General features: G+C 37.2%; 1 protein-coding gene across 1 annotated transcript in view; it reads right to left on the bottom strand.

Moving 5' to 3' along the window:
- Window positions 1-9,835, bottom strand: part of KIF14 (kinesin family member 14) — a 54,941-nt gene extending 45,106 nt beyond the window's left edge. The window contains exons 1-4 of the mRNA XM_026671710.2: window positions 9,757-9,835; window positions 6,934-8,087; window positions 1,611-1,862; window positions 388-478 (exon numbers count right to left, since the gene is read on the bottom strand). Of these exons, the coding sequence (XP_026527495.2) occupies window positions 388-478; window positions 1,611-1,862; window positions 6,934-7,961 (1,371 nt within the window). The 5' untranslated portion in view covers window positions 7,962-8,087; window positions 9,757-9,835. The remainder of the gene's footprint in view (window positions 1-387; window positions 479-1,610; window positions 1,863-6,933; window positions 8,088-9,756) is intronic.
- Window positions 9,836-12,926: the final 3,091 nt, after the last annotated feature.

Here is a 12,926-nt window from a genome sequence, read left to right as displayed (position 1 = left end):
GAAATAAAAGCATAGTATGTAAAAACCTTCACCTTAAAGAAATAGAATTGGTTTCTGATGCTATTTGACTACTTTTTTTTGACAGCATGTATCAAATCAACAAACCAGTTTTTAAAAATCGTAGCATGCATCTGAAGTTAAGTTTTCATACTAAAAGATTTTAGATGGCATAAAGTTTACCTGTATCACATTGTTCTTTATATGCACTTTTATAAATGTTAGCTTCTATTTACCTCAGCTAAGGAAGACTTATCACAACTGAAGCACTACATGAAGAAATTTTATTTTAATTCCATCTGAATTCCAGAAACTAATGATGAAATGCACATTTAATTATTACAGGCTAAAAAAAATACTTCAATTCCAAACTGACGAGGATGTAAGTACCCGTTCTGTTTCTTTTTCTGCTATTTGATAGAAAAGATCTTGACAGAATCTCGGTATTATTCCTCGTTCATCATCATCAAACCCCATCATGCTGTAATGACAATTTAAATATATTCAGTTCAGCAGAAGACCTTTGAATTTCTTCAAATTATTCTGCATACAAAAGAGGTCAGGGTTTAAAAAAAAAACAACTTAAAGAAATCAGAATTGTTCTATAGAATCAGAATGCTGAAAAATCTTGAAGCATTAAAAAAAAATAACCCATCCTCATTAGACTAATAAATGATCTCTCTCTCTCTCTCTCTCTCTCCCTCTCCCTCCCAAATTGATCTAATAACAAAGGTAGGAACTTATTATAGATTTCATCTTCAATAAGACAGAAACAAAAGAGAATAGGTTTTTGCCCTTATAAATTTATTTAGAAAAGGAAGGGGGAACTCCCCAGATTCAAGCCAGAAGGCCTTTGGATGCAGAAAGTCCGTCCAACTTTGCAGTTGTTTTTCCAACCATCTTTACAATATGCCTTCTAAAGAGAGCAGGGTTACCACCTCTATATTGCTGACAAGTGCCCAAGACAAAAAGTGGATTCAACAGTTAATTGAATCAAAATATTTTTCTCCTTTTTTGACTTAATGTGTTACATGAATTCAGCTAACTCTTATTTATCCAGCAAACCACATTTAAAAGAATCTATGGTCTAACACAATTTGTTCATCCAACCCAAAAGATGATCGCCTGAGACCATTTAGTATATTCGAAACGTTTTCAAGGAATTTCTGGTTAAACTCCTGCTTTAAAGCCTCTTTGCCACCATATTATTCTACCCCTAGTTTACAAGACTGCATTTTTATCATGTTCCCAGAAAGATTTGTGTGAAATTTTATCACTCGATAACTACTTTCTATTCTAATGCTTGGGGGGGTGTTAGATTAGCTAACCTACAAGGTCCCTTCCAATTCAGTTAATCTTTTAAATTGTTAATTATATTCTAGAGAGGATTAAACATGTTAATAATCTGTTGCAGCAAAGAAACAACGAAGAGACTCAGGGCATCTCAAAGACTGGCTGAGGTTCTATCTTAGTTTCATGGGTTACATCGATTTCAACAGATGCAATTGTATTTCAGTAAAAGTATTAGTTAAAGATCACTATCAAAGGCAACATATATTGAATGCTGCTGATTCTCATCTGGCCCCCAAACTTTCCCTTCCAACTCAACTTACGTATAAGATTTTCCAGAACCAGTCTGTCCATATGCAAAAAGGCAAGCATTGTATCCTTCAAAGGTCGTTTCTAGAAGAGGCATTGCCAAAGATTGGTATATTTCTTCTTGGCTTGCATAGTTAGGGCACTTATCAATAGACCAGAATGAAAAGTCAAAGGTGAAACTGTATATTTGTTTTGTAGAAGGATGATGAACAACAGTCTCTTGTCCTTCCATTGAAACCACTTGGACAGATTCTTCATTTCTGTCTCTAAACAAAAACACAAAAGAAATTTAATTTGCAATGAGGTAAACACTCAATATATTAGATCTATAATAGTCGTGAAAACTAACAATTTACATTTATCTAGCTAATGTTCTAGGAACTACAGTGTATAGGAGATTATATTTGGGGTGAGTTGTGAAAAGATTAAAAACTCTGTGTGATGACCCAGGGTAGGATACAAAATAAACACAGTCACAAAAAAAAAACAGATGAAGCCCCTTTTATTCCTTCACTTTGCTTCCAAGCTCCAAATATCCTTGACTGGAGACAAAAAAACTCCCACACAAGCAGTTACAAAGAGGGGGAAATGCCGTTTAAATTATAAAGAGTAAAAAACAACACAAACCAGGCAAGATAAGGGCTTGAAGACGTCCACAGATATCAGAACACACACTGGGAAGGACACCAAACTCAGAGAGGAACAATAAACTAGAGATATTTCCACTTTTTGTTTCCAGCACTCGCCCGTACGCATGCCCGTCCTCTTATCCAGTTGTCACAGCTGCAGCCCATGAAGACCACGTCTCTCCCTTATCGTCTCCTCCCTGCATGCCCTAGGATGAAGAGGGAATGGGCCTGGGTCCTCCTCTGACTGCCCAGCCGGCCTCTGCCCTTCCCCAGCCTTCTCCACAACCTCCGGATCCACACTTCCACTCCCTGTCAACTGTTCCTCCTCTCCCTCAGAGTCAATCTCCACCAGGGGCATGACACTCTGTCATGATCAGGAATATCATTTTATAGTAGTTTTCACATTAGTATAACTTTCCTTTATGTGTTTTATCTAAACCAGAATAACAGACTAATAAGTTGTACCAATATCTTAAGGTTTTACACTATCAGAGCCATATAATTCAGATATGAAATGGTCTTGGATGAAATTATCTCAGGACCGTCATGATGTAGTAGTTACACCTGGTGCAAGTAGTCCTCAAGTTACAATTCATTTAGTGACCATTCAAAATTACAATGGCGCACAACTTCCGGTTTGTCGGCTTCGGCAGCGGCAGAGATTCGCGATCCTGCGTGATCCCTGTTGCGCTAGCCGTCTTGGTGCCTCCGATCCGGACGGGTCTGGAGGCTAAGGTTGCCCCGTAGAGGCAGCCGAAGATAGGAGGGATCCGGACAGGGGGTTGGGGTTTTCGCAGACCCCTTCCCCACCCGGCTTAACCTTCTTTTCTCAAGGCGGTGGAGCGGCGGTCAGTAATGGCCACCACAAAGAAGCTGACAGCTGGATAAGATTGTGCTGGAGGAAGAAGGAGAAAGTTCTGAAGCGAAAGTTTTTTGGCTGAACTGGGACTATAAGATACAAGTAATATCCTGAAAATCCTGAGTTTTTGAAAGATACTTTGTTTCCAGAAGAGATTTACAAGCGGCGAGTGAAAGTGTTTAAAGAGAAAATTTACTCTCCTTCCACATGGATTTAACAAATGGATATTGAAAATTCTGCTATTTTACAGAAGGTAAAAATTTAAAGCTTTCTGTTATAAGTGGGAAGGGAGAGGACAAAAGGAAAATTTATTAAGATTTTGTTGTAGGAGATGCCTGGAAGATTTTGAGATTGGAAGTTAATTGCAATAAGACTTTAAAATACAGATTGGGTTTTTTTCCTTGCCAATTGATATTACCCCAGGAAGAAAAAGTGTGAAGAACTTTGTGCTCTGTTTGGATTGTTTGATGACTTTGGGATTTTGGGGAATTGTTTCAAGCTTTGAATTATCTTGGTTGTTTTAAGAAGAAGAAGAGAAAAAAGAAGAAGAAAAGGTTTATAATGGCTTTATCTGTTGATGAACTGAGAGAGGAATATGGTAAAATAAAAAAAGAAAGTAAAGACGGTAGAGAGAAATTTTTCGCTTTTTAGAAATGGCGCTTGCCACTTATCAACAAACACAACAATTAATGGAGGATGAAGAAGAAGAAGAAGAAGAAGAAGAAGAAGAAGAAGAAGAAGAAGAAGAAGAAGAAGAAGAAGAAGAAGAAGAAGAAGAAGAAGAAGAAGAAGAAGAAGAAGAAGAAGAAGAAGAAGAAGAAGCCATCTTTAACGAGTCTACAAAGCTGATTAAGAAAGGAAGGAGAAAGAGAGGAAGGAAAAAGGACATAAGACTTAAAAAAACATCTAAGAAAGAAAAAAATAAGATGCAAAATCAATACAATGTTAGAAAGCAAAAGAAAAGAGAAATACAACAGAGAGGGGAAACTAAGGGGGGTAAAAAGACCAGATGGGATAAGATAGGAAGGAAGAAGGGGGGGAAAAGCCACAAAGGTATGAAACAAGATGTGAAAAAGAAATCTTTTTTTAGGGATAATGGGTAATGCATAACTTTGTTTCAAAATGTTTCTGCAAGGTACATAAGATAGTATTGTAGTATTTGTATTAGAAATAGAAAATTAGAATTTTATAAGACTTAAGTAAAGATTAAAATATTAAAGGTTTAATAATGATAGATTTTAAGATTTAATAAAATATTAAAAGGAATGTCTAAAATATTTAGTTTAAGTATAGAGTTTAATTGACTATTGTGTGGATGTTTGTATGAACTTATTATTATGGCATTTGTTTTTGCAATAGATAATTGGAATGTTATGAGATTTAATGTTTAATTATATATTTAATTACTTTATGGATTTACTATTTTAGTAAGTAGAATGTACTAAGCAGAATTAGATAGGGAACTAGGTGTTACCTTAAATGTTAATTTAGGGGAGCGATGGAAAGGCATCATACTTCGATTAGTGATTTCAGGAGAAATCTTTTTTTTCTAATATGAATGAGATAAATGGATAATTGGAAAAGAATGGACAAAAGATATAAATATAATGATTTAAATTAAGATGAAATAAATAAAATAGAATTAAGAAGAGTGGAAAGCGGGGAGAAGTTATAATGAAGACATAGAAGGGTAAATAAGATAGGTAATGGCATATAAGTTGAACATGAATTTAATTGAAGTCCATACAAAGAGAGGTAATCCGGGGCCAAGCTACTTTTTAAAAAGAAGTTTTATGTTTTTGTGTTTTGTGTGTGTATGTTTGATTGAGATTTAATAAAACCTTGGGAGAAAGCGAGAAGAATAATTGTAAACAAGGCAGAGGGAAATATGAATATGATGAGTATAAAATGGATAAATATAGAAGAAATGTAATTGAATAAGAGCAAAGAGAAATAATGAGAAATCTGCTAAAAAATATTTAAGTGGAAATGGGATATATTAGAATTATATTGTATAAAACAATGTTTTATCTGCCTTGTAAAAATTTATAATGGAAAGAGGTTTAATGTCTTTAATGTCTAATGATGCTTTGTTTGTCTTTAAAATTAATAAAATTTGTTTCAAAAAAAAAATTACAATGGCACTGAAAAAAGTTACTTATGACCACTAGTCACACTTACGACCATTATTACATCCCCATGGTCATGTGAGCAAAATTCAGATGCTTGGCAAATGACTCATATTTACGATGGTTGCACTGTCCTGTAAACTTTTCCAACTTTCTGACAAGCAAAGTCAATGGGGAAGCCAGATTCAATTAACAACTGTGTTATTAAAATGAGCAACTGCAGTGATTCACTTAACAATTGTGGCAAGGAAGGTCGTAAAATGGAGAAAAAACTCACTTAACAAATGTCTCACTTAGCAACAGACATTTTGGGCTCAATTGTGGTCATAAGTCGAGGACTTTCTGTATTGGAAAGTCCCAGGTTTTAATTCAGCTTCAATCAATGAGGCTCACTCGGTAACTTTGAGCAATCAGTATAAAATATATAAAATAAAGGTGAATTCACTAGGACATTTCAGCAGGTTTAGTAGGGAACAAAATAAACCTGCAGGGAAAGCAAAGAAGGCATGGTTTTTCTGCTGCCAAACCTGCAGTGTATTATTCTGCTGGAACTGGACTTGAATCACTAGTTCTATAAAATGTTAGGGAAGGCACCTAAACTTCTGAAGTTCAAAATAATACCGTGTTTCCCCAAAAATATGACCGACCCTGAAAAGAAGCCCTATTATATATTTGATTACATGCACTAAAATTAAGCCCTACCCCCCAAATTAACCCTAATTAAGACCCCGCCTACCCTGAGGGACAGGGGGTGGGACAAGGCACACAGGTAAAAATTAAGCTTGGGTGGGAATGGAGCGGTGGAGCTGCTCTACTTACCAGTCCTCTCACACCCTAACATCTGCCTCACCTTGCAGGCCCACTTCTTCTGTGGCCACTTGCTACCACTCACACGCATCACCCACATTCTCCCTTTTGCCATCAGAGACTTCCAGAAATCCCTTTGCAGCCAAGAAACGAGGTCTGATCCGGATTCCGGAAGGCATCTGAAGGAAAAATGGAAGCCAGGGGGTGCTGCGCACGTCAATTCAGAGCCAGTTTCTCAGCTGCAGAAAGCTTTCTGGAAGGCTCTGACAGCAAAATGGAGGCCGGGGGCAACGTGTGCAAGCAGCAGCAAGTGGCAACAGAAGTGGGCCGGCAGTGGGCTCCTGCTGGTCAGGGCAGATGGTGCCGCCACTGCGAAGGTGAGCTAAAAACTAGACCCACCCGAAAATAAGCCCTAGCCATTTTTTTTCAGAGGTCAAAAGAAAAAAAGACCCAGTCATATTTTCAGTGAAACACGGTACTGCTAGAAATGGAATTGTAGTGCTGATAGGTTTGGGAGCTAATGTGTCTCCAGCCTACCCAATACTACACAGATTCAGGATAGGTTGAAAACAGACTTAAAAAACAAATATCGAAGCCACTACACTGCATTGCAAAAAGCTGGAGATTAACTTTGGTAGTAGACTAGAACAGTGTTTCTCAATCCCAACAACTTTAATTTATATAATTTCAATTCCCAAAATTCTTTAGCCAGCATGCTGGATGGGGAAAATCTGAGAGTTGAAGTCTACAGACCTTAAAGTTGCTGAATTTCAGAAACCCATACTAGGGAAAGAGACAACGGGAATAAAATTGGATAACTCTTGTACTTCACTAAAAGGTTATCCATGATTATCATCATCTTGAAAGAAGACAATGACTGGGCACAACTACAATGATCTGTGCAAAGACTTACCTGAAACTAAAGGGCCGTACTCTCACAGCCACAGTCACTTTACTGTTTTCTATTTTAAAAGGGTTGTCTTTAAAGGGCACAGTCTGCTTTATGCTGTCTTCTTTAACTGAAGCAGCTCGTTGAGCATATGTGGTATTTTCTTGTATCTTTCCCATTTTGCTTAGAGTGAATGCAGCACAGCTTTCCTTTCGTGAGATTTGAAGGCAAGGCATCCTATTTTTTAAGACAGAAGTAGTAGGACTCTTGGCATACTGAACAGTTGATTTAAATACTTCTGCTGTATTTTTCCTTGGTGTCTTCTGCCTTTCCAAATATTCATTTTTAGTAACATTATTCTGCCGGTTTTCACTTCCATTTGATTTACTGAACTTTCCAGGTATTTTTAATGCTGATGGTTTACCATTAGGATTAGTTGTGGTTAAATGTAATAATCGAGAAATCTCATTTTGATTTTGAGAAGCAGCAGGGGTCCTGGGTTTTATGGGTGTGACATTCCCAGTAACATTACTATAATTTGTCTTCCCAGTAGCCTTAGTAAGTAAAATATCACTGTTGTTACCTTTGGATGAAAATGGAGCACTATTACTTTTCAGTGGCAAGTATCCAGGATTTTCTGTTTTAAGTTCAGAAATATTATTTGTCTTAGATTTTTCAGTTGATCTAGTTACAATTCGGGGCTGGAGGGTTAATCTTTTTTCCACTAGTGTACTATCACTGCCATGGATTTTATCTACATTGGATTCTCCTTTCCTCATTTCTCTTCCTCTTTGGAGGGTCAACTTGATTTCTGATGTATATGCAGATAAAGGACTGGACAATTTGTTACAAGCAGAAACTACATAGGTTCTATTTATTTCTTTACTCTTATTCAAAAGTTGTGAAAATGAACTGGTTCTCTCATCTTCTAATACACATGGTTTTAATTGTCCAGATCCAGGTGTTGAAGAGACATTTCCAAAGGGTTGTTTTTGTGAAGAGCCACCAAGCTCACTAACGTGGCTTTTCTTGGGAATAGAAACAATAGACATTAAGACTAAATACTACTAACTACAATTGTAGAACTGAAATTATCTCATATAAGGTCTGCCTGAAAAAAAGAAATGGCATCTAATCTCACTTTCAGTATAATGTAAACAAACATGTCATGATGGCATCTGTAAAAAGAAAAAGAAAAAAGGCATTGTTATTTTCAGGTAAAACAAAGAAATAAAATTTATTAGGATTGTAGGTGGTAGCACATGTAATCAAATAACTAATAATTCAAGCCTGTAAAATACCTGTTAAATTTCAAATAAGACTGCATTGCTAGAAAGGGCTTATTAATTGGTGGTATTTATTTCTGACTAAATCATATTTATTCATCTATTTCACAATATTTATAATCTTCCTTATTCCTAACTAATTCAAGTAGGGTACAACAAAGCTAAAAAGCAAAGAAAATGATAAAGCATACAAAATTAACATATCACAATTTATGAGCATAATTGAGACCAGTATTTCTGTTACTAAGCAAGGCAGGTGTTAGGTGGTTAACTGAGTCACACTAAATTTTACCTTTTATTGCCACTGTTAATTGAATATGTGGGCATTATGCAAATCCAACTTCCCTCCTTGACTTTGCTTGTCTGAAAAGGGCTCGGACAGTTGGAAATAGTAATCACATGACCCCAGGATGCTGGTTACCCAAGCACTCAAATTTTGATCACATTACTGTGGGGAAATTGTGATGGTTATAAGTCACTTTTTTCATTCTTGCTGTAGCTTCAATTACTAAATGAATGGGGGTATAAGTGAAGGACTATCTGTAATATCTTTTTTTAAGTCAATGATAAAATTAAACTACTGTAAGCTAATGTCCAAATTCACAATGTCAAGACTGTATCAAGGACAGGAATCTCTCTTCTTCCAGAGAAAGGATACTCCACAAAATGAGAGTCTCTACTGAAAAAGTGTATAGCAGACTGAGATGTAAAAAAACAAAAATTCAATCTGCTTTTCTTTAAAAATGAAGAAACATGAAAAGCATTTTTACCTTTTAAATATAGTACTTCAGAATAGTGAATTCATTACAATATAGCAGCAAATTATGAATTGGCGGATTGCATGGAAGGAAGAGTTTCTGCAGATGTTATGATCAGGCTTACAAAACTTTTGTACAATTATGAAAGTTGTACAAACCCCATGTTTTGATCTCAATGTTATTGAAATTATTTTTGAAAAGGCCCAAATCCACGATGCTGATATCAAATTATAATTCCTTAGAATTCTTGCATGCATTCACTAAATAAGGGAGAAAACAAAAACACCTGACAGAGTTTTCAAATTAAAGAAATCCTTCCTGAAGGGATTTAAAAAGTGTTTTTCAAACTTTAAGATGAGTGGACTTCAATTCCCAGAATTCCCCAGCCAGTATGCAGACTGGGGAATTCTGGGAGTTGAAGTCCACACACCTTAGTTGGCAAGTTTGAAAAACACTGAACTGAAACAACGATAGGGACTTCTGAATGTCCGGTTGTGGCTAGCCTACAACTCCCACCATCTGTAGAGAGTACGGACGATGGCATTTGCACTCAAATTGCCTCCAAACATTTGGGAACCTTCCAGTTCCCGAATCCGGCATTAAAAGAAACAATAGCCGGGCTTCGTTTTCTCTGCCTCGGAAAGCTTTACAGTATTTCTCGCATGACAAGAAAGACTGCTTCAAAAGAGAATTCAATTAAAGAAGCGGCGGGCTATAGAAATCTAGCAAGTCCATAAACAATCCCTCGAGTAGAGAAGAGGAAGGCGCGTCCAAAAGTGACCTTTTCGCGCGTTACTGCTTACCTGCCCGTCGACATTAAACCAACAGACTACCATTTCCGCGGCACTTCCGACTCTCTTTTTCGAATGTGCCGCGATGCTTGCTATTGGTTGAGTTGGGTGGATGACATCACACGCGGCTCAGAAAGAGGGGAAGACCTGACATAGTCAAAGAATCTCCGCCAGGGCGCTCTAAGCGACACCTCTGATTCTGAAGCGATCTCTTCCCAATTTCAAGGGAGCCGGATGAAAAATTAGAGGATGGATCAGGGTGGCGTTTTTATTCTTTTAACTTCTAACGGTAAAACTCAATAAAATTTCTGCTTATGCCCGAAATCTTCTGTAATAAAAATCACTGGTTTTGATAAGATGATGACGCTGCAACTGCGAAAGGGACATTCCAAACTTTATTTTAAATGTTTGGAGGTCTAGAATAACTAGCATATGGTCGAAGAGAAACGTATTAATTTCTGTAAATATCTGTAGGAATAGTTATGTGTGTTAACAGATTAATAATAAATAATAAATTATTTGATGTACTTAAAGAGTCCATTGAAAGATAACATAAAATGTATTCCTAGAATATTTAGACTTCCTTAAATTGGTATGTGTGTTTGTGTGTGTATGTTTAAATTTCATTTCCTGATATGTTGGTTAAGTTATACAAGCTGATACCTAATTTCAGCTATAATTGGCTTCAATTGGCCTTGTGATTGTATATCAGGCTAATAATTAGATAACAGGGTGGTGTCACCATTCAGGCACTCCTATCTAGTGCCTAATTTTCAGCAATTCAACTAAGCCTTTCCATTTTTGTTATAACATGCATCTTTCACTCCTCCAAATGTGCTTGAAAGACAAATGTGCATTCTACCTATGCAGACGATACAACAAGACTTTCAAGAATGCTAAGTGGTCTTTAAAAAGCACTGATGGCCCTAGCAGTGTTGCAAAGAAATTAGCTGGAACTCAAGTTATTAGAAAATTAAAATTAAGAGCATGTTAAAATGTGTTGGTTCATAAAAATAAAATAAGTAGTCTATATATTAATTCTGGGACATTGATCCAATTAAGGACAATATTTCTTAATTGGTGGAAGTCTACTTGTCTTCCTGCATACAGGTGAAACTCGAAAAATTAGAATATCGTGCAAAAGTTCATTTATTTCAGTAATGCAACGTAAAAGGTGAAACTAATATATGAGATAGACTCATTACATGCAAAGCAAGATAGTTCAAGCCGTGATTTGTCATAATTGAGATGATTATGGCTTAAAGCTCATGAAAACCCCAAATCCACAATCTCAGAAAATTAGAATTACATGCAATCAATAAAACAAGGATTGTACATAGAACAATATAGGACCTCTGAAAAGTATAAGCAGTACTTGGTTTGGGCCCCTTTTGCAGCAATTACTGCCTCAATGCGGTGTGGTATGGAAGCTATCAGCCTGTGGCACTGCTGAGGTGTTATGGAAGACCAGGATGCTTCAATAGCGGCCTTCAGCTCTTCTGCATTGTTCGGTCTCATGTCTCTCATCTTTTTCTTGGCAATGCCCCATAGAGTCTCTATGGGGTTCAGGTCAGGGGAGTTTGCTGGCTAATCAAGCACAGTAATCCCACGGTCATTGAACCAGGTTTTGGTGTTTTTGGCAGTGTGGGCAGGTGCCAAGTCCTGCTGGAAAATGAAGTCAGCATCCCCATAAAGCTCGTCTGTGGAAGGAAGCATGAAGTGCTCCAAAATCTCCTGGTAGACGGCTGCGTTGACCCTGGACTTAATGAAGCACAGTAGACCAACACCAGCAGACGACATGGCTCCCCAAATCAACATAGACTGTGGAAACTTCACACTGGACTTCAAGCATCTTGCAGTGTGTGCCTCTCCATTCTTCCTCCAGACTCTGGGTCCTTGGTTTCCAAATGAGATGCAAAAGTTGCTCTCATCAGAAAAGAGGACTTTGGACCACTGAACAACAGACCAGTTCTTGTTTTTTTTTAGCCCAGATAAGACACTTTTGACATTGTTTGTTGTTCAGGAGCGGCTCGACAAGAGGAATACAACATTTGAAGTTCATGTCCAGGATCCGTTTGTGTGTGGTGGCTCTTGATGCACTGACTCCGGCCTCAGTCCCCCTTGTGAAAATCCCCAACACTTTTGAATGGCCTTTTCCTGACAATCCTCTCCAGGCTGCGGTCATCCCTGCTGCTTGTGCAACTGTTTCTTCCACACTTTTCCCTTCCACATAACTTTCTATTAATGTGCTTTGATACAGCACTTTGGGAACATCCAATTTCTTTTGCAATTACCTTTTGAGGCTTTCCCTTCTTATGGAGGGTGTCAATAATGGTTTTCTGCACAATTGTCAGGTCAGCAGTCTTTCCCATGATTGTGATTCCTACAGATCCAGACTGAGAGACCATTTAAAGGCTCAGGAACCCTTTGCAGGTGTTATGGCTTAATTAGCTGATTAGAGTGGGACACTTTGAGCCAAGAATATTGAACCTTTTCGCAATATTCTAATTTTCTGAGATTGTGCATTTGGGGTTTTCATGAGCTGTAAGCCATAAACATCTCAATTATGACAAATCACGGCTTGAACTATCTTGCTTTGCATGTAATAAGTATATCTCATATATTAGTTTCACCTTTTAAGTTGCATTACTGAAATAAATGAACTTTTGCACGATATTCTAATTTTTTGAGTTTCACCTGTAAGCTCTTCAGATGGCTGCTAGGCACAATATGATCAGTATCTGCCAGGGAGCACTGCATTCACATTGAGGGGGGAAATATTCTGCCCCATTTAAAGAGAGAGTCATGGCAGATACCATGTAAGTTGTGAAACCTATTCAAAGTTTTCCAGCAGTGGTGGGTAGCATCAAAATCTGCTAATTTTTTTGCATAGAATCAAAATCCAGTTTTCTTTCCACTGGGATTTTGCACCAATTAGTATTGTGCAACTGCTATCAGTGGAGGGTTCCTGGATTTAAGCCTCCCAATTGATAAGTATGGCATATCAGAGTTCGCCGGGTTTTAAAATAGTTTGTAATTTAATATATAACTTCTTGAATTTATCAGACCCTGCAAACTTGACCACAATCTCCATATTATGTGTATCATACTATTATATTCTTTCTATACAACTTTACTGCTACCCATGTTTCATGCTATATGCTAAATAAACAAATAAATAA

This window comes from Notechis scutatus, chromosome 3 (genome assembly GCF_049901735.1).
Source record: "Notechis scutatus isolate UNSWTSFEM ecotype Mainland chromosome 3, rNotScu1.2, whole genome shotgun sequence".
NCBI classification, from domain to species: Eukaryota; Metazoa; Chordata; class Lepidosauria; order Squamata; family Elapidae; genus Notechis; species Notechis scutatus.
This window is presented reverse-complemented; position numbering and strand designations above follow the sequence as displayed.